This window comes from Topomyia yanbarensis, chromosome 3, assembly GCF_030247195.1.
Source record: "Topomyia yanbarensis strain Yona2022 chromosome 3, ASM3024719v1, whole genome shotgun sequence".
Lineage (NCBI taxonomy): Eukaryota > Metazoa > Arthropoda > Insecta > Diptera > Culicidae > Topomyia > Topomyia yanbarensis.
In genome coordinates this window covers 367,548,184-367,571,683 of record NC_080672.1, presented here as the reverse complement: position 1 = coordinate 367,571,683, position 23,500 = coordinate 367,548,184, and the positions used below count along the sequence as shown (strand labels likewise).

The following is a 23,500-nucleotide window of genomic DNA, read 5'->3' as shown; positions in this document are numbered from 1 at the left end:
GATTTTGGTAACTAATATAAAAAATACCGTAAACCGGGGGATCAATTCTTTACAGATTTTCGAATTTTCTTCAAATCGTAATTGTTTGCATTTTTGAAACAAGTACTGGTACCCATAGATTAAAAACATCCAAATTGTTCGGTAATTTATTTCGTTATACTATAAATTCATTCGTTGTTTTCAAAGTAACTCTGATCAGCAAAATGTTTGTATCGAAATAAGAATAACTAGCCAGATGTTGTGTAAATTGCAAATCTGCAGGCGATTTTATGACCCAATATTGTGTCGTCTCGTAAGAAAACAAAATTGCCTGGAAGGACACGGCCGACTTTTATCGATTTTTTCGGGAAAACAGTCGAAATTATATAGCTTGCAGTAAAAATCTCGGATTTTTTAGATAAATTATTGGACAAAAATATTTACGGTTTCTAAAAAAGTGATCAGTTCAGTCAAAGTTGATTGGTTTCATTAATATACAAGGAATTGTTTGAACAGATTGAAACGATACGTGAAAGTTGAATCATTTTTAATTTGAATTTATGTTCATAAAATACATTAAACGGCAAAATAATCGTTGCCGGTAGATGCTGAACATGTTTAGAATATGGTTTTGTATTTTGTTTCGATGATTTTGTTAGAGGGAATCCTCTTATCGCACGTTACTGAAAAAAGTCTCATTCTATCAAACTTACCCCGGTGATCAAAGATACGCTGTTTTACGGTAACAATAAAAGGACTATCTTAGGTCAACCACCAAGAAAATTTTTGGAGGAATTAAGAAATGGAACCTTACATCGTTGTATAGTGATTGGAGTAATAAACTATTTGCTACTTTTATAAACACATAACTATAAAGGATGGAGTCAAACGATGTAGAGAAACAGTGCAACAATTGACTGAAGTAATCAAGAAAGCTGCCACAAAAACGATTCCAATTAAACGAAAAAAATCGAAATCGCAGTACTCCAAACGGGCCTACTCCTTGCAATAAACTGCACCAGTTAAAGAAGCTCCAAGATGACGATAGATATAATCAGGTAGTAGTATGGACAAGAAGTGATTATGAAGAAACGAAGCATGAACACCTTGAAAAATGGTAAACATTCTTTTCGAATATTTAACATGTAAGACCATCACAACCTGTCGGGAAAATACAGCCTCCTTAAACAGGTCAAATCGCAATCTAAACAAAGATCAAAAGATTGGTTAGTCAATTTAAGCGGTTAGGAGTTCTTTACGACTCAGTGGTTATGTATCAAACGCTGCACTTACTCCCGGAAACGGATTATGGCCCTATCAACGCGGAAAATTATCATAATTATCACAAACTGTAGGATCGGTTTTTACGCGACCACATGGTATTTCTGTGGAAACTGTTTAAACACGGCTGGATGGAAGCAGATACAGATTTGAAACAATGCATCGAGAAGATCATCGAACTAATACAGACAATTTGGAAAGCAAATAAACCACCAAAGAATTTATATAAAGCAATACGGGTCATATCCCGAAAGAACAACCCCTAAAGAAATAGAGAACTTTAGAAGAATAACATTTTGTTATGTCATGCAAAAAACGTATCTACATCGCTTTTACAAAAAATAGATGAAAGTATTGACATGCATAGCTTTTCAAAAAAGATAATGTAATAGTACTAGAACTATGGAAAGAAAATAATAAATCAGAAATCATTTGTGGATGCATTGGGTTTACTGAAGATTCCAATGTTTTTAATAAGCAGTATAATTCGACTAGGCTTGAAAGAGAGAGCTTCGGTATTGTGGAAAAATCAGAGAACGCTTTCAGTGGAAAAAAGGAGAAGGAATCAAGCAAGGTTTCCCGTTATCACCAGGACTATTTACACTAATTCTTCTTCATATCTTGATTAAACTACAAGAGAGATTCCCAAAACTTTCCGCAGGACATCGTACCACTATAAAGTTACCAATAAATTTGGCATATGCAGTGATATTATAATCATTTGTTATGATCGTTGTCAAGTCAACTTGATAAGTTAGTCGAATATCTGAAAGAACTGTTACAAAAGGCAGGACTACAGATACATCCAGGAAAATCAGAGATGGTCGTTAGAGTCCCTTTATCCACCAAACAAGCGGATGGTGGATTGTACACTATAGAATTCAGAAATATAAAAGCTAAATCAAGTTGACGGTACCTAGGAGCGTTCCTTTTCGGGATTCTAAATAGACCACAAAACGCGAAAGACGCTGCTCGCAGGGAATAAACAACAATGGGCGTTATTGCGCAGTATTAGTTCCTAAATACCACAGTTCAAATCTAGTGGTGGAGCAGAAGTTGTAAGTTCAAGAAATCTATAGCTTGGAAGGACGAACGTAAAAAAGTGAAGATGTACAGAATTCTTTACTGGGGACATATTGTCCGTCGTGACAACCGTAAGTGACCCACGGAAAGTGTAGGCCGTGTGATACGTGGTTAAAGACTTTAGATAAAGAACTGAACACAATAGGGAAAACAAGGAATAGTTTTGAAGACATACTAAAAGACAGAAATAGACTAAAACAAGAAGTTAGCATATCACACGAGAAAATTCGGACAGCGAATTATCAGATCAGGATTGAAAAAATGAGCAAAATAGTATTCTAATTCACAAGAAATTATGAACCGCTCAGTTGCCAAAATTATGTTAAAACTATATTTTCTTCATTAAAGAGAAAATTGTCCTAAACCACATTTACGCGTAAAGGGCACAAAGCCTATAACTAGTTATGTTATTGGAGAGGCGTTGCGAGTTCTTCTCATCAGAATCCGTCAATAACTTAGTGACAGGGCTAAGTTAGCGCTGGATAGCCGCTAGCTCCAAAAACGAAAATTATTTGTGTTTCTGGGCAAGCCCATAGCTTAGTTTCCTTTTCAACAATTCTCATCAGCATCATCAGAACTTCTTTTCTTGAGGGACATCACGCAGGCTTGCTCAGAGACACAAATAATGTTTTCGTTTTTGGAGCTAGCGTCAATCCGGTGCTAGCTTAGTCCTGTTACTAAGTTATTGTCAGATTCTGATGAGCGTAACTCGAAACTTGCTTTAGTCCTTAAAATAGCTCAATTTCTGTGAAAATCTGTGTTACAGTTCCAAAAATCTGTGAAATATCACAAAATTTTCAAAAATCTGTGGAAATCTGTAAAATTTTAATCAAAATGCCAAACATGTGTCATCTGTAAAAAAATCTGTGCTCAAAAATTTTGAAAAAAAAATCTGTGACATTACAAAAAAAATGTGAATATGGTAACCCTGCCTTTAACCCTTTAAAATGCTTTGTCACCTTTTCGTTTCGAGAGACAATATAGACTGGCTCCCCTATGACATAAGGATGCTCTGCTGGTGGAGTTAATCGATGGGATCATAACTGGAAGGTGCTGTATTTCCATTCTGGATGAAAATTTGAAAAAATGCGCTCAAAGAAGGTGGGGCCACAGTCGTCCTGTTTTTCAGCTGAATAAAAACCCCAGGCAAAGTTGCGTAGGACTAGTTCGAGTTAAGTTATCCCAGTGTGCTGATCTAATTCCAATTGAAAATCTTCGGGCTAATTTGGAGGGTAGGGTTGGTTAATGGGGAAGAAACAGCGTAAAAACCTGTTTTAATCCACCTAGCGGTGCAATTGTGCCTTTCTCAATCATGAACGCAAGAATTTTTTAGTTGCTTATATTTATTAAAAGCTTTCAAATTACAATTTTATTATACATGACTTGACAACTATATACAAGAAAAGAAGTCATTATTCGAGTTCTAAAATTTTGCAAAAGAAAAAACAGCCACGGTAATATTGAGTTGAAAAAAGAAGCGAAATCGGCTAAGTCCCAAAAAGTCGATTTTCATAAAAAAAAATTCGACGTTACATAAAATCTCGACGTTTCATGCATTTTAAAGATGTTTGGCATCAAAAATACGAATTCGATTTCTGAAATTTCATGGGGCCCCCCTTTGAAAATAAATTTGAGTACCGGCTTATATGGGAATTTTATATGTCACCGGACGGTTTAGTCTATATTTCCGGAACCATATAAGCGAATTTTATGGCATTTCCGGGAAACTGATGTGAGTTCGTTAATTTTGAAAGATGGCCGTTTTTCCCGGGCACTTCCGGAACCGTCTATGGTGGTCAATGTAGTCAACGAAAGTTTGGTTGGCCGTCGGTGACCTAGAACCATAGACTAACAGACATAACACTATGAGGTAATTCCCTTAAAAATATCGATCCGGCCATTTTCCCAGAACACTAGCTCCACCTTTTATTCACGGTCCCAAACACTTATTTGCTAATGGGTTACCCCTCAGGCTTGGGAACAATTTTTCACTAGTGGTCTATCCCCCATATGCTTGTTCATATGTCAGTGGCGTCATAATTTCAAAAGCGGCCACAGTCCCAACTACAAATATATTTAAAATGACCTTTAAAGTGGGCGAGGCACTATTTTCGAGTGTTATGTCTGTTAGTCTGTGCTAGAACTGCAAATTTGAGTTGTTTGAGAGACATGTTAGTTCTCCCAGTGTGCTGATCTCATTTCAATTGAAAATCTTCGGGCTATTTTGGATGGTAGGGTTGGTTAATGGGGAAGAAGCAACGTAAAAACATTTTTTAAGAAATCAAATCGGAAAAAATTGTTCTTAAGCATGTCTTGAATTCTGGAATAATAACGTTATTATCTTACGAAAACAGGATAGCGATAAAAAATCATGTGTTCTATAATAATATTTAATTCTCTTTCCGTAACGTCGACATAACGCTTTTAATTGTGGAGATATTCGTTTTTTGTAAACTTCAGTCACTATGTCATTACTAAATCGTTTTTCTATTCATGAACTAGTTCACAATCACAACTTTATGAACATTATTAATAAAGCAAATGATGACTCATTATTTTATTCATAAATTTATAAACATTGTTTGGGTTCTGACTATACGACGTGAAAATATATAGATCATAAATTATACACCTTTGAGTTGTAACCCGTCTGGGTAACAATTTAGTACTGGGTAAACATATACCCTTTTTTGACTCTACACTCCGTAGAGTGTATTTGTTTACATAAAATTATGCTTATCGCTGTTCTGTGCCGTTCACAATTGCAATTTTTTGTTCATTTTCGCATTTATGAACGGTTATGTGCGTACAGATAGGGGTAGAAAATTTTGTTTTATGCTTGTTTATTATTGTCGCGCTTATAATAAAATCTCACATTGCGGGCGTCTGAAAGGTGCATCAAATATAGCCGCAGTTGCTCCGCAAGCTGATTTCAGTGGAGCGTTATTTTTCTGCCAGCTGTGTGCTTTTCGAAAGCTTCAAGGAAAAAGCTGCCTATAAATATATATTGAGTTCTTGTCGCTCGGTCTCACGAACACTTCTGCAGCTTCCTGGTTGAAAACAATCCCATTTGATTTTGCCGTCTTATTTTATTATTTTCCACCAGCTAGTGATGTAGTGTTTGTGTCATGTGACGTGCACATACATGAGCCGTAGAAAAGTCTATAGGCGGCTGTCACGCGCCTATCTCAATTGAGCTTTCATATAATCGCATATCGAGCGATTATCCTGCAAGGCACAATAATAACATAGAGTTTAGGTAGGTCACCGGCTTTCCTCTTGCAAAAATACGAGTGCACTGGTTATGCTGCTCATCGATGACAGCTATGCCGCGAGGCGGTTTGTGGTTGTTTGGGCGAGTAAGAAAGCGACGAGCCACAGTGAAAGGCACGTCGGTTATTTTTCGGAAAAGTTTACCGCCACAATAGCTTGTGAGTGAAGTGAGCGTGTGTGACGGAAGAGATACCCGTCGGCCCGTGGTTCGGTCAATAGTTTTATTGGTGCAGGATTGCTGTGGGGGAAGCTAAATGTAAAAGGGTTTTCGCTTCCCCGGCAAATCGCAAAGGATCCTAAGCGCCCATCCCTCTCGCTGTAGAGGATAATCCGAACGAGCCTTGCTCTCCTTTACAGCTAAAAGTCAAGGAGAGGGAAGCAGGTAAGGCAGCGGCCTTGCCTGGGAAGAACATTGCGGTGTCTTCTGGGATTCTTTGCGGGGAGTAAACAATCCGACGATTCGTCACCACCGTCGCTAGGGAGGTTCCAACAAAGGAGCAAAGCTCACCTTCCTGGCTAAAAGTCAAGGACCGCTGCCGGAGCAGCTAAAGGAAACCAATCGAATACGCGGCCGTTATTGTCCCGGCCGCAGGGAACCGGCCAGTAGCAGCAGTAGTTTTACGATCAGTGGAGGAGAGTAATTGTGTAAAATAAACACGGTAAAATTTTTCCCTTTTTCTTTGTTTTTGTTTGCGAAATTCCGGTAGAAGCACCTAGGCCGCCCTGATAAGAAGGGTCTGCCGGGCAAATAAGAACCCTAGTAGTGGCAAACCGCTACTTACAGAGTATGACATTAATATGATTTTTCCTACATTAGTCACGCCTCAACATTCGTGCTCCTGAAATAGTTTGCATAATCATAGGCGCCACAATTACATTACAGAGTCACATATCGTGTTTGCTAAACAGGTCTCACTTCGTATTGTCCCGTTAATTCGCGAAAACAATCCGATAGTAATCTCATTAATAAAATGTCACTATAACTTATATAGAAGTTACGAAAATCCTGAATAAATTCAATACACCATGAACATCAATAATCCACTCGAAAAATACATCCGATGGTAAATTCATGAATAAATATCATGATAACGGACATAGGAATTACGAAAACAAAGTATCTCCCAAAAATGGATTATGAATATAAAACCTAAATATATTCAGAATATAACCACAGTAACCCTACCAAACATTTAAGTGATCGCCATGTGTTACGATGCCAGAATGCAGCCAATTTAGCAGTTCATTTGCGAACGGAACCTTGACGACAATCTCGAAGACAATCGAGGAATATGATGATCACAACAGAAAGCCGAATAATCGTTCAAGGGAGATAACACAGTGAAGGTGTCAGATGACGAAGCAGTTTTTCCCAAAATTATATATCGCCAGATTTCTAAAACATTAAATTAAAATATACCCTATTTCGCTAAAAGTAAAGTTGTTACTATGTTTTTAATTGTCCGGCGTCGGCGGTAAAACATGATGATGAGTTATGTTCTACCATAGACCATGCGGTAGACTTGGGTGGAACGCCCAACTCCTACTCTGCAGAAGACAAAAAATTCTTCACATTTCCTTTCGATCATGCCCATATGAGCCTGCCTATTTCTAGTTTTCCGTTCTAAGTTTATAACTGATTCGCTCTAGAATACCTATCCGTCTTTCAATTTCATTGCTTTCGTTTCTCTTAGTCTCAAATTTGTCGAAAAATAGCCAACAAAATCGATACAGTAAAAGTAAAGTTTAGGATAACAATGTCTAAGTTTATAAATATTCTAAATTAATATTATCCTAAAATAGTAAGTAGCAACAAGAGTAATTTGATCCTATATATACTAAACATGCGTGAATTTATAACTTAGGCTAAACTAAACTAAGTTAAACTAAACGGATAAACGCTTAGAGTGAGCAAAAAGGATTTGGCACTAAAGATCCATTTGGAGAGGTAAATTACCATTGAACAGCCGAGAAATCATTACAATTTGTATGTATTACAATAGGTACCAGTTGAGGTTAGGTTGAGCTCTACTAAGAGGGACGTATGAAATCGATTCTCATCTCATCTAAAGCCATATCACTATAATTTGTAAGTAGAACTTACTGTTGAATTTGTACATCTATACCAAAATAAATAAAATTTCAGCTACAGCTGATAATCACACTACAACAGTATTTGCGATCTGCTACGAGAAACAGTGGGCCAACGTTACTTGAAGTAACACCATGTATTAATGGAGTGAGCTAGTTTTTTGGAAACACAAATAGTTTCATGAATATGAGGTTTTTTATTCATGATTTCGAGAGGTTGGTTACGAATTTCGTAAACGGTTCATTTTACGAAATAGTGATTTTGGTTCGAGGAGGGGTTATGGAGCATTAATCTTATATAGTAGGTTTGTTCTAGTACACGGAAGTTACTCCGGAGCAAACAGCAGTTTTTGATCCTTTTTACTCCGGTTTGCTACCAAAAGAAGAAAAAAGAGAAGAAGATAATACAGGAAAGATTTGTTTCCTATTTGCTCCGGAGTACTTCCAGCTTCTCCTGGTACTGAAACAAACCTAATGGTTCGAGTTTTCCGGATACTAGTGAATCCATTTGTTATTTTTTTTGTCTTACTGCTGGACACACTGCCCAAAATCTAGGAGAAGGCACGTTAGCGTCAGCGGATCTGAAATGACAAACATTGCGAGTTCGCAGAGAAGATTAAGTTAAATTAAAAATCATTATTTGGTACTTAGTTGCGTTTCGGCTTCGCCTCATCAGAAACTGACACTAACTTATTGTCGGAATAGATTAGCGCCGGCTTGATGCAAATCCCTTAAAACTAAAACACTGTGTTTCAATCGAACGACTGATCTGATGAGGCGAAGCCGAAACGCAACTAAGTATGAAATAAGGATTTGTGCCCTCCTGTACAAAGACTGGTTTTTACCAACAAATTTTTACCCTAGTGAGAAATTTTGGTTTTTACCAAATTTTCCTCCTTAAGGTGAAATATAGCATAGTGCATTATTTGGTGCTAATTGAAATTTCCTAAACCTACGGGAGTGATTAATACTAAAATAAAACCTAAATTTATTATTCTAGTTTAAAATCAGATGTAAAATAACGGTGCATTCATATTGTAAAATTTGTTATTCTATTTAAAACATGTTCAAAATCAAAGTTTGGTTAGGGTTTATTCTGAATTCTGTATGGTGGATTGTTAATCCGGCGAAAAATACCGAACGTGCAGGTAAATTTAGGGAAACTGGTGGTAAGTTCGACACCCCATGACTTTTTTCCAAATATGAAATTTTAAACCATACAATAATGACAGGTTATTATTAGCTTAGTTATTTTGAGCATTTCGAAACACATCGATGCTATGTAGGTTCATGAAACGTTAACAAACTAAACAAATCATGTCACAGTGGATCCACTCTATACAAAAGCTGGGCAAGACCTTAAAAGTGGTTTAAAATATCATCTATGGGTAATTTTAGTACGCTGAACTTGATTTTGATTGAATTAGGAGGCTAATTTGAAAGTTAGACAACCTAGGGAGGTTCTAAAAGTTAAATGAACTTTTCAACACAGATACTTTGTGAACAGAAATAATTTGGTAACTTAGGATATTCTATAGATACGATTGAATCAGGGTGGTATAGATTTATTAAAATTCGCTGAATAAGCAATGATGTAGTTTTATAAAGTTGTTTGTAGATATTAATACAATTTGAGTTTCATAGTATAAAAATTCCTTCGCACAGGTTGATGGGATTGACGGTATAGTAAACATCATCAAGCCACAATAGATTCAATAGAGTTATCTAGATATAAGGACCTTCGCTAGTTTTTGTTTCTATTTGCACCAAGTTCTACTATTAGAGGTTAATTAGTTCTCATGGTAATAATCCACCAATCATTATGACTACTCACGATTTGATTTATATAAGAAGCCCGCTTCAAGATGTTTATTACAATACGCCTCGATTGTGGTGTATCGAGGAGACCGGGAGGGCTGATATGAGCCTTTTTTTCTGTTCTATACCTTTCCTTTATTTACCCGCTCATAGCCGGCAATCAACCAGTATCAAATAGATAATTGAGAAAGGATGTGCTATGTGTGGTGGTTGGCTATTCAAGTATTAGTAGTGTTTGAAGTACTAATGTATGTCTTTCATGTGATGATCATAACTTTAGCTGTATCTTGTACCTGTCTAATCTATTACGTCTCTCATATATTGTCTAATATTCTTTTCGAGTCCTATACTGCCATTCTACACTTGCCTTCAGCTGGGTCAGCAAAGATGGTGATAGTGAACGTCTTAACACACATTCTCAAACGCAGTCTCAAGCGGGAACCTACAAAAATGCCCTCGCGCACGCGATTACGAATCGGCCACGTCCGGAAGTCTGTCCTTGATCCTAGAAGCCTGGGTCAATGCCTTCAGCTGGAGCAATTTAGAAAATACGCTCATACTTATTAGACAACACGTCTCATGGCGACATGGACGGGAACGCTATCGATATAAGGGATCCCAATTTCTGCCAGAGTTTTAACCGCACTCCGAAAATTTGATATCAGACTCACGGCTCGCGCGACCATTCAAAAACACACGAAAATATGTTACAAAATCACGTCAGTGTACAAACGTTAGAGCCCCTCGCGATTTTCCATGCAACCAACGCCCACGAACTCGCAAACATGATTACACCCCGGTAATAAGGTGAACGTCTCAGCACTCATAAACTTACCAACGCGATCTCAAGCGTCAACCTACAAACTCCCGCGCTCGCGCCAGCATAAATCGGGATCGTCCGGAAGTCTCTATCCTCGGTACAAACAGTCTAGGATCATATTAATTAATAAAAAAAAATGAAAAATTTAGAAAAAAATATCTCCAATATCCACTAGACAAAACGTTCCATGGCGACATGACCGAGAACTCTAGTGATATGGAGTAACTCACTCCCTGTCAGAATGTGATCCGTACACCGAAAACTAAATGAGTGACGGTCCGCGAATATGTGAATGGCCGCAGGGTTTCAAAATCGAGTTTGTACAAGCGAAGTCACATACACGCGACAAACACGTCAACATACGAACGCTTAAGCCCTTCGCGATCATCCACGCACACCTATGCCCGCGATCGCGCATACTTGATAACACTTCGGTAATTATGTGAACGTTTTAGTACTTACGAAGTCACAAACGTGGTCTCAAACGCGAACCTGCAAACGCGTGAAATCATGAATCGGTCACGCCCGGAAATCTTTACTCTTCATTCTAGCAACTTAGGTCAATACATCCAGTTGGACTAATCAAAAAATAAAGCTCATATCCACTAGACCACATGTTCTACTGCGACATGACTGGGAACACTAGTGATATGGAAGAACCCACTTTCTTCTAGAATCTGAACCGTACACAAAAAAAATAAGTATCAGATTCGGTCCGCGCGCGATCATTCTAGAACACACGCGAATATGCGAAAGGCACACGGTTATAAAATAGAATTCATACACGCGAAGTTACATGCACGTTAGCACACGCGACATACAAACGCACACGCGATCAAATACGTTAACGTTCAAATGCTCGATCCATTCGCGATGATACAGGCTATCGCGAGTCCCTACGTCCGCACATACCTGAACCGTACAATGAATATCACATTCAGAATCACGGCCCGCTACACATGACCTAAAGCAGCGTTTTAGTGGGCGCCATTCGCCTGTCCCGTCTGCAAATTGCAGTATGTGATTCTGGGACGGGGAGCCCTTCCGAAAATCTAGCTCTACAGCTCCAGTAGGACAACTCTCGAAAAAAAACTAATAGTATGAATTACATAAAATATGTTGAAAGTTATTAGCAGGACTTTTTATTGAAAGCATCTCCATAATCCAAATACACTAGCAAAGTGTATCGGGGAGAAATGTGAATAACTTTTAAAAAGGGCATAATTTCACGAATTAGTTGTTTTTGTTGGAGAAAAATTTCAAATATCTCGACAACTGTTGCACTCTGGAAGATTTTTCTTAAATGCGTTTTGATTCGAAATGGCATTTAGAATCATATGTATTCTGTAAAACTGCAGTTTTGTCTGAAGCATGAAATTTAAAAACATGTATAAAGTCATCGTCAAAAGGTCAAACCCCAAACTGTACTGCATTAGGTACATTACTTTTTACTTTGTCCTATTTGTTAGGCCTAAAACAAACTGCTGGTGGATTTACTCACTCGCAAAAAAAAATCTTATCGAGCACTGACGTGGCTCGTCCGATTAGTATTATGTAATGCGTCTATTGTCTAGCACTAGCAGCGAGCTACCAAATCTTATCGGAACCGGTTAGATCCTAATTGAATTACTCCGCAAGCAACTCACCAGCATGCTTGAGACCGACTTCCGATTATAGTGATCAGAACACTGTGTTTACTACAGTTTTGCTGGGCTTATCAAACATCTGCTGATGTTGACGTTGTTGTTGAAAACAAAAATAACTGAATGATTTGAAAATTACTGACCGGTTCGCGGTGTCCAAACCAAACAACAAATGCACATAATCTTACAGTAATTTCAACGACAACATTACTGATGATAATAAAACGAGATTGGTGAAGTACTGCCCGTTTTTAATAACCGGATGATTAATTTACGATTCATGTATACTATGCAATTAATCTCCAGCAAAGCGTGATTGGGCTCAAAGTTTAAGTTTCATTTTTTGTTAACTGAAGTATAGCGCGGCTTGAGCTGACACACACACATACGAGACAGATAGCAATTGAAGAACGATTCTTGCCGGGCCAGGGGTACTATCTGTCGTTGATTTCTATTTCAAGCTACAGTTGCCGCACGTCGCTCAATTTAGCTTTCCCTTTATAGTAGTAACAATATGCCAATTAGCGATGACCGCAAACCGATGATGCTACACGACGAACTAATTGAATGGTGATTGCTTCGTTTTCATTGATACAGGTTGATTCAGAGGAGGAGAAGCTTCCAGAGGAAAAATATGTCGAAGAAATGGCCAAAAGCTTCCCGCAGGGCACAAGCAAAACGCCCGAACTACTTGGACAAGCGTTGAAGGGATTACCACAGAGGTGAGTAAATTGAACAGTAACCCAGTAACAAACTAAGCTAAATAATCGTGTACAACTTTTGCTGTCGAATTGTTCTAAAAATTACACGCACTATTATTTACAACACCCGGTGAGTGCATGTAAGGGAAGCCGCGTCGCTAAACGAACAGTGCATTCATTCTAAGTTGCATGTTCCGGCCACCGAAAAGCTATTTAATTACCACATTATTATCGACCTTAACGAGCGGTGTTGCATTACCTGTTTGGTTCGTTCCATTTCTACGCGCTACAAGCTCGAACATTCGAATAGGTACTTCCCGCTCGTATGAGGTACCCCAGGCCGAGGTCGATCGAAACATGTGCATATTTGAAATTAACCGGTTGTTGCACCTCACAGCAGCGTAGATAGAACGATAATAATTAATCCCGGTTGATTGCGCGCAACGAAGAGGCTTCGTACGTGAAAGTCAGGTTTGCCCAGGTGTCACTTTCAGTGAACTGTGACATGAATGTTATATTATCGACATTGGATTGCAAGCGTCATTTCTTTCTTTCACTTTTGTGCGGTTAATTTTTTAGCCATGACCATCGGTTCGTGTGGCATGGCGGGCGTGCATCACAAAGCTAAATGACTCTCAAGGAGAGTGGTTTACATTTATATTTAGACGGGATTGGTCTATATTTAGATCATTCCTCGTCGGAATGTTTGTGGACGTTTGACACAGTGCACTAGTCGATATTGAATGGATGTGTTGCGCACGACTTTCTCCAGTGTTTTGTTTCGGTGGATTCTATTTTGAAACTAATATTTATATACAGGTTGGGGTGGGGCAACATTATTATTTTTTCAGAAGTTAATATTTTATGGTCACCCCATAACTATGTAGAATGTGGGATTGGTCAATTACTCCTTTTACTTGTGATCCACCCTAATACAAGTACACCTCAATAGGTCGTTCCGTTGCACAGTGGTCCAGAATGTAAATTTAGTAGAGGAATTACAGTATGTTTGGTAAAGTTGTTGTACTTTGCAAGGCCCTTGTCTCGGTTTAAACAAAAGCTAGGGTGGTTCTAATTTTAGCAATATTTGAAATTGAACAACATTAAATTACCGTTGCTGTCATATGAATTAGCATGCTTTGTAGTATACATCACCAAAAAATGCCAAGCAATATATTTTTTTATATCTTGCAATATTTACTCAAAAAATAGTTTATTTTTAGTAAAAAGTGTATATAACTTTCTAACGAGAGAAGCTAGAGGTTTGGCTACATCGATACAAATTGTTTTCCTTCAAAATATCTGAAAGTATTTCTAAAGTCATCTTAATGACAAATCAAAACTGCAAAGGTTATATAAGAAAAATCATTTTTTTAAGAAACACCCTATTTGTTTTTGGTAAATTTATTGCAAAATGAAAAGTATACGACATAGAGTTCCAGTGTGTTCGACAAAGTGTTTTAAAATTTTATTTTCAGCAATTTTCTGAAAGACTGCGAAATTCTATCTCGAATCATCGAAAAGTTTTAAAAAAAATCTGATTTAAAAAAAATTGGACCCACCCTAACCACTATTTAAAATAATACGAAAGTATTATAAGTGTAATATTTTGTCATGGAAACGAAACTATATTTTTGTATTGTTCACCGTGAAAGTAATTTAAATATATTACAAAGGCTCAATTCATAAAAACCAATTTTTCAATATTAATTTTTTCAGTTTTAATTTTTTTTCAGAGTATTTGAAGACGAACATTTTTTTCTAACACATCCAAACTCTAGCTTCTATTATTAAAAGAATATGCACCAAATATATCAAAAACAAATTTTTAAATCAATTTTATAAAATTTAAAAAATATCGTTTTCGCCATTTTTTCGCTCAATTATAACTCTAATCATGACCTTATTTATAGTTGAAAAATAATTATCTTTTGTTTGCCCAAACGAGTCATATTGTTATTCCAAAGATCCCCATTTATGGCGAAAAAGTGCTCTTCAACTTTGCAGATATGTAGTGCCACGAAACAAGTTGTTCGCCTTAAAACAATCTTAAAGTTGTCTGAAGACCACTTTAGTTTTAAATCAATACCGCAAATGTTATTTGAATAAAATATTTTTTCTCAGAAACACTAAAATACACCCTAATCTTCGATTTTAAATTTACATGTCTTCAGCAAACTTTTCCAAAATTTGTCGTTCTACAACTTCGTTGAAAGTCATTCGGCTCTAGCTAGAATGATTAAAAAGTAAATTGTTTGATCTTCTCCAAGGTTGGGGGGTTTGACGGTATTGCAAACATCATCAAGCATGTTCCGTGCATCAGTACTACAGAACTTCTGACAGACAATTGCTTTAAGATAGTTATTGCATTACGCCTCGACAGTGGTGCATCGAGGAGATCGAGAGGAATTATGCGCCTTTTTATGTTTTTGTTTGTTTTTTCATACTCTACACTTATGCATACTAACGCTCAATCACTAGTCTGTGGGCGGTGGCGTGGTCGACTGACGGGACGACCTGAATTGATTTTTGCTATGTGCCGTGTTTGAAAATATTATTCCACAGTTTGATGGCGGTATTCGTGGACGGGGCTCGCAATGGGGGCCATTGTGTGTTCATTTATCGGTCGACTTTGTCATTGTGCATAGGCTAATTAAATTAATTTAATAATTAAACTAATTCAATAAATGCATAAGTAGAAAACTATTAGTTGTCGTTTTGTAATAATTGTAATTTTTAGTACAAGTGTACAATTGCTTTGTGCTATTTAACCTATGCCTACCTATGTATGTGCTCGTCTGAGTATTTGTGACAGTTGGGTCCGGGAATGGATGCAAAACTGGTGTATATGATAGAATAGTGACTAATATTTCAGGTGTTCAATTTGTGCATTCGATTCTATTCATTCGGGAAGGTCGGATTGGATAAATTAACATACAAAAAATGTTCCGACGCACGTGAATCATCCATTCTCGTCCAACATAGCATGATGAAAGTCCAACGGAATGCAATTGTTTTTAATGGTAAATATAAAACATTTGCTACATTTAGACGAGTTAAAGTATACTGTGTTGCGTTTCGGCTTCGCCTCATCAGAAACCGACACTAACTTATTGTCGGAATAGATTAGCGCCGGCTTGACGCAAATCCCTTAAAACTAAAACACACTTTGTGTTTCAATCGAACGACTGATCAAACGTGATGTCCCGTTCGAGCAGAAGTTCTGTTTATGCCGATGAGACACAGTGAAACCGAAACTTGTCTTGGCTTAGCAGGCGTATGCGAAAGCACTATTCTATATTTCACGCTAAGGAAGAAAATTTGGTAAAAACCAAAATTTCTCACTAGGGTGAAAATTTGTTGGTAAAAACCAGTCTGTACAGCAGGGCACATGTCTCATCGGCATAAACAGAACTTTTGCTCGAACGGGACATCACGTTTGATCAGTCGTTCGATTGAAACACAAAGTGTGTTTTAGTTTTAAGGGATTTGCGTCAAGCCGACGCTAATCTAGTCCGACAATAAGTTAGTGTCGGTTTCTGTTGAGGCGAAGCCGAAACGCAACACAGTATGAAATAAGGATTTGTGCCCTCCTGTACAAAGACTGGTTTTTACCAACAAATTTTCACTCTAGTGAGAAATTTTGGTTTTTACCAAATTTTCCTCCTTAGGGTGAAATATAGCATAGCGAGTTAAAGTAGTTTGATTGCATGTTACATGTTTTCCTATTCTACTTCATTAGTCTGTTTCTTTTGCACATCTATTAGTTTGCTTTTCCATTACTCATGTATACCAAAATAGCATCGGTCAATTTATACACTTCTACTCAAGCTCTTTGCGTCTTTTTTCTTTATTCGGCATGTTAGGATTCCTTTTATTAGTATATTTCTACTATACTCTGTCTATACTCATATGGGTATAAACGTACAAACGCTAGTGGCCTTCGCGATTACGCGAACCTGGTCAGAAATGCGACCATTCACTAGACAACATGTTCCATGGCGACATGACAGGGAACTCTAGTGATATCGGGTAAATCATTCCCTGTCAGAATGTGAATTGTACACCGAAAACTAAATATAAGAATGAAGGTTCGCGAGACTATCCAGGAACACACGCGAATATGTGAATGGCCACACGGTTACAAAATCCAAACGCGAAGTCGCATGGACGCGAGCACATGTTACAAACACATTAACATACGAACGCTTAAGCCCTTCGCAATCAACAACGCATACCTACGCCCGCGATAGAGCAAACTGATAACACCCCGGTAATAAGATGAACGTTTTAGCTCTTACGAAGTTTCAAACGCGGTCTCAAACGCGAACCTACAATCGTCCACGTTCGCGCGATCATGAATCGGTCACGACCGGAAACCATTACCCTCCGTCCTAGCAACTTGGGTCCATACAAAGCCGTACACCAAAAATTAAGTATCAGATTAACGGTCCGCACGCGATGATCCAAGAACACACGCGAATATGCGAAAGGCATACGGTTATAAAATAGCATTAATACACGCGAAGTTACATACACGTTAGCACACGCGACATGTAAACGAACACGCGATCGAACACGTTAACTTACAAATGCTGGAGCCCTTCGCGATGCTACACGTGATCGCGAAGTATCTACCCCCGTACATATCTGAACCGTACAATGAATATCACATTCAGAATCACGGCCCGCTGTAATTGGCCTAAAGCAGTGTTTTAGCGGGTGGCATTGCCCTGTCTGGTCTGCAAATTGTAGTATGTGGTTCTGACGGGGAGCCCTTCCGAGAACCTAGCTCTACAGTTCCAGTAGGACAACTCTCGAGAAGGGCTCACAAAATACGAAAACTGATTTTGCTTTTAATCGTTGCAAGCTTCACGAAATCTTCGCATTGATTACTGCTGTCGACTGGAGTGACAATGAGTTAGACGGCGCTATCACGTTTTTCTACAATGCAGTTTATGGAATATTCTGCCATAATGTTCCATTCAAATGGATCAATAAGAGGACGGACCACAAGTAGCCGTGGTGGAACATTGTAACTTGCCTCTAACGAAACATTCAAAGAAAGCAACACAAACGATATTTACACCTCAAATCCGAAGCAAACAAAATAACGCTTCATCAAACCGAGCAGCAGTACGAAACCGCCAGGGATTATGCTTTTCGTTATTATTTGAATCGAGTGCAAAGTAGTCTCCGTGACCACCCAGAAACGTTTTGGTCTTTCGTGAATAGCAGAAAACGTTCTGGTTGTACACCTACTGATGTCTTTCTAGGGAACATCAATGCGCAATCCCCAGTTGAGCCATGAATTCGTTTGTCGCTTTTTTCGCGAATAATTCAATAGCAACTACCTCTTCAGACGAATATCTGGAAACGTTGTAATATTATTTATTGCTCCGACCAAAGGACCTGGTCCGGATCACCCCTCGCCTCAGTAGATGAAAAATTGTGCCCACGCACTAGCTCTTCCAGTTTGATTAATCTACAATTGTTCACTCACAAAAGTAAAAATTCATTCAGAAAGCTGAAAACACAACTAACGCTCAACCACTAGCCTGTGCGCGTTGACGTGACCGGCTGGCGGGTCTTCGTGCGTTGACTTTAGGTGTGGGCTGTGTTTGAGGGCATTATTCCATAGCTAAATGGCAGTATTGGTGGAGGGGCTCACAGTGGGGGCCATTGTGTGTCCATTTATCGGCCGACTTCGTCATCGTGCACAGGCTGATTAAATTAATTTAATTATTACATTAATTTAATAAATACATCAATAAAAATCTATTAGTTGTCGTTTTGTAGTAATTGTAGTTTTTAGTACTAGTGTACAATTGTTATGTGCTAGTCGTATGTGCTAGTTGTACGTGTTCGTCTGAATATTTGTGACAGTTGGTTCAGGGAATGGATGCAGAACTGGCGTATATGATGGAATAGTGGGTAATCTTTCCGGTATTAAATTTGTGCATTTGATTCTATTCATTCGGGAAGGTTCGATTGGATAAATTAAGGTACAATTAATTTACCGACGCACGTGAATCATCCATTCCCGGTCAGCATAGCATGATGAAAGTCTAACAGAATGCTATTGTCGTTAATAGCAAATAAACAACATTTGCACGAGGTAAAGTAGTTTGATTTTATGTTACATGTGTTTTTATATTCAACTTCATTAATCTGTTCTTTTGTACATCTATTAGTTTGCTTTTCCATTACTCATGTATACCAAAATTGTATCGGTCAATTTATGCACTTCTAATCATACTCTTTGCATCTTTTTTTTCTTTATTCGGCAAGCTATGATTCCTTTTATTGGTATACTTTATACTATACTATACTCTTTATATTAATATAGGAACAACCGTACAAACTCTCGTGTCCTTCGCGATAACACAAACCTGGTCACAAACGCGACCATGCAAACGCCATCCTCTACACATACAGCCACGATTTTGCCAACATTAGAACACCCCGGTAGTTAAGTAAACGTAACACCTATAAACTTACAAACTCGGTCTCAAACATTAACCCACCACTCGCGCGATCTTGAATCGGCCACGTCCAGAAGTCCAACCGCGGTCCTAGCAGCCTCGACTAATGCCTCCAGTTCAACCAACCAAAAATGACGCTTATGTTCACTAGACAACACGTTCCATGGCGGCATGACCTGGAACTCAAGCGTTAACCTGAAAACTCCCGCGGTCGCACGATCATGAATCGGTAACTTCCGGATGTTTCTGTCCTTGATATCAGCTGACTAGGTCCATGCTTTCAATTGGATCAATTAAAAAAAGAATGCTCTCATATCCACTAGACAACACGTTCCATGGTGACATCACCGGGAACTCTAGTGATATGGAAGATTTCACTCTCTTTCAGCATTTTAGCCGTACACAAAAAAAATATAATATAAGATTCACGGTCCGCGCGCGATTATCCAAGATTGTAGATTGTGATTCTGACGGGGAGCCCTTCCGAGAACCTAGCTCTACAGCTCCAGTAAGACAACTCTCGAAAAAAAGAAAGATCACTTAGTACTTTCAGCGATATTTGTATTTCATTCGATAGGGAAATTTCTCAGCTTTCCCAAGAAACTTTGGGAATAAGGATATAAAGCGAACTTTTTAGACTAGATTTTTTTAAGCACTTACAAGTCGACAACACAAAAAATTTAACAATGAAATTGTAAAGAAATGAAAGGAGATAGGAAAATGATGTTGAAAAACAAATTCGGCACCGCCTTAAAACGTAATTTTTGGATAATATTTAATGATATGTTTATGATTCATCATTTTGAGAAAATTAACAAAAATCACACCAAAAACACTAATGCTTGACTATTTTAGCAATTAAAGGTTTCTTAATTCCATTAACTGAAAGACATGAAAGTTTTATCTAGTCGAAAATTTTCTCAGCTTTTAAATGGACCTGAAAGTTTGGAAATACAAAGTATACTTTTTGAGTTACAGGGTATTATAAGACAAACCAGTTATTTACGGAAAAAGTTCAAAAACTCCGTAATGGTTGAGATTTGAGGGTACTTGTAAATCGATTATTTTCCCAAATATGATCCCCTTTCATCCTTGCCCTCTCCTAGGTTGACGGGTTTGACGGTATTGCAAACATCTTCAAGCATATTTGAGTAGACACCTGCTTTAAGACGGTTATTGCATTACGCCTCGATAGTGGTGCATTGAGGAGACCGAGAGGGCTTATGGGCCTTTTTTATGTTTTTTGTTATTTCATACTCTGCACCAGCCCAAACCAACAGTCAGCTAAGGGCCTGTGCGCACTGACGTGGCCGATTGGCGGGTCGCCGTGGATTGACTTTCTCTGTGGGCTGTGTTTGCAGACATTGTTCAACAGCTTAACGGCTGTCTTTTTGAGCACGGCTCGCAGTGGGAGTCATTGTGTGTCGATTTATCGGTCGACCTCGTCAACGTGCACAGGCGCATTAAAAAAATAACAGTTGAACCCTGTTAGTAGTGTTGTGTTGTAATAACTGTAATTTTTAGTACTAGTAAAAAAATGTTATGTGCTAGTCGTATGTCTATCTGTGTATGTGTTCGTCTGAGTATTTGTGACATATGGGTCAGGGAATGGATGCAGAACTGGCTTATATGATAGAATAGTGGGGAATCCTTCTTTGGATCACTTTTTACCGGTGTTCAATTCGTGCATTCGATTCGACTCATTCGGATTGGATAAATGAAGGTACGATTAATTTACCGACGCACATCAATCATCCATTCCCGGACAGCATAGCATGAGAAACTTTTAACGGAATGCAATTGTCGTTAATAGTAAATATATATCATTTTCTGGCATTTAGACGATTCCAAGTAGTTTTATTGCATGTTACATGTGTGTTGTGTCTGGTGAATGCATGTAACCTGGAAGACCCAGACACGACAGGACTCGACGGACAGATGGCGGACTGGACTCGACAGGGCCTAGTTCAGAGTTTTAGGCATTCTTCAATGCACGGCTAGCGACATAAAAAAAGAAAGGATGTGCTATGTGTGGTGGTTGGCTATTCAAGTATTGGTAGAGTTTGAACTACTAATGTTCAGCTGTATCTTTTACCTATCTAATTCAGCTGTATCTTGTACCTATCTAATCTATATATTGTCCTTTATTTCCTGTTTTTGAGTCCTATACTGCCATTCTACACCCGCCTTCAGCTGGGTCAGCAAAGTTGGTGATAGTGAACGTCTTAACACTCACACATTCTCAAACGTGGTTTCAAGCGGGAATCTACAAAAATGCCCTCGCGCACGCGATTGCGAATCGATCACGTCCGGAAGTCTATTCTTTATCCTAGAAGCCTAGGTCCATGCCTTCAGCTGGACCAATTAAGAAAATACGCCCATACCTATTAGAAAACACGTCTCATGGCGACATGACCGGGAACCTTATCGATATAAACGATCCCACTCTCTGCCAGAATTCTAACCGCGCACCGAAAATTCAATATCAGACTCACGGTTCGCGCGACCATTCAAGAACACACGTTACAAAATCACGTCAGCGCACAAACATTAGAGCCCCTCGCGATTTTCCAAGCAACCTACGCCCACGAACTCGCAAACATGATTACACCCCGGTGATAAGGTGAAAATCTCAGCACTCATAAACTTACCAACGCGATCTCAAGCGTCAACCTACAAACTCCTGCGCTCGCGCCATCATGAATCGGGATCGTCCGGAAGTCTCTATCCTCGGTACCAACAATATAGGTCCTTGTTAATTATTAAAAAAAATAATAAAATTTAAAAATAACTCCCATATCCACTAGACAAAACGTTCCATGGCGACATGACCGGAAACTCTAGTGATATGGGGTAACTATCTTCCTGTCAGAATGTGATCCGTACACCGAAAACTAAAGATCAGAATGACGGTCCGCGAATATATGAATGGCCGCAGGGTTTCAAAATCGAATTTATACACGCGAAGTCACATACACGCGAGCACACGCGACAAACACGTCAACATACGAACGCTTAAGCCCTTCGCGATCATCTACGTACACCTATGCCCGCGATCGCGTAAACTTGATAACACTCCGGCAATTGTGTAAACGTTTTAGTACTTACGAAGTTACAAACGCGGTCTCAAACGCGAACCCGCAAACGCGCGATCATGAATCGGTCACGTTTGGAAATCTTTAGCCTTTATTCTAGCAATTTAGGTCCATACATTCAGTTGGACCAATAAAAAAAAATAAAGCTCATATCCACTAGACCACGCGTTCTACGGCGACATGATTGGGAACTCTAATGATATGGAAGAACCCACTTTCTTCTGGAATCTGAACCGTACACAAAAAAATTAAGTATCAGATTCACGGCCCGCGCGCGATCATTCTAGAACACACGCGAATGTGTGAAAGGCACACGGTTATGAAATAGAATTTATACACTCGAAGTTGCATACACGTTAGCACACGCGACATACAAACGCACACGCGATCGAGCACGTTAACGTACAAATGTTCGATTCCTTCGCGATGATACACGCGATCGCGAGTCCCGCACATACCTGAACCGTACAATGAATATCACATTCAGAATCACGGCCCGCTACAATTGGCCTAATGCAGTGTTTTATTGGGCGACATTGCCTGTCTCGTCTGCAAATTGTAGTATGTGATTCTGACGGGGAGCCCTTCCGAGAACCTAGCTCTACAGCTCCAGTAGGACAACTCTCGAAAAAAAAATACTGGCATTATAATAGAACATATGGCTTAGCGGCTCTTTAACACAGCCCTATATGTAGATCTAAAGCAGATATTAGACTACGTTATAATGCTTACTGGTTACTTGGAAGGAACACACCAGGAAATATAGGCCAGAAATCCGTTCAGTTTAACGTTTGGAAACCTGTGCTACCTTTCCGACAAGGTCTGGAAACAAGGGCCATGATTCCATGCTCAGAAGTGCTCTTTTTGAACAATTTTAACTGAATTATCAGGAGTAACATTAAATTTATAAAAAGACTATCATGCTAATTTGAAACTATTTATTTTGACTGCTCTGATACTGTACGTCTAATGAATTTTTATTAATTTTATAAATTCTACTATTTCCAGATGGGAGGACTGGGTGATAAGAGGACTTTTCACATGTATAATGCTAAGTGGATTCGTTCTCGTCATCCTGGGTGGTCCACTAGCGTTGATGGTCACGGTAAGTGTTTAGCATAGAATCGTGTATGATTTTTCTTTAAACGTTGAGGAGCAGTACTCCTTAATATTGTTTTTACCTGTTTTGATCCAAAACGGGTGATTTACAATATCGTCCAGAACATTAATA

At 38.7% G+C, this 23,500-nt stretch overlaps 2 protein-coding genes across 3 annotated transcripts in view; one reads left to right on the top strand and one right to left on the bottom strand.

Annotated features, from left to right (window-relative positions):
• The window catches only part of LOC131692014 (uncharacterized), a 29,695-nt gene extending 18,599 nt beyond the window's left edge, over positions 1–11,096 (bottom strand). Inside the window, exon 1 of the mRNA XM_058978840.1 lies at positions 10,808–11,096. The gene's annotated coding sequence lies outside the window, so the exon portion shown is untranslated. The remainder of the gene's footprint in view (positions 1–10,807) is intronic.
• Positions 1–23,500, top strand: part of LOC131692012 (phosphatidate cytidylyltransferase, photoreceptor-specific) — a 71,510-nt gene that overhangs the window by 1,582 nt on the left and 46,428 nt on the right. For both annotated transcript variants that reach the window (XM_058978838.1, XM_058978837.1), the window contains exons 2-3: positions 12,586–12,710; positions 23,278–23,374. In XM_058978838.1, coding sequence (XP_058834821.1) covers positions 12,586–12,710; positions 23,278–23,374 — 222 coding nt within the window. The remainder of the gene's footprint in view (positions 1–12,585; positions 12,711–23,277; positions 23,375–23,500) is intronic.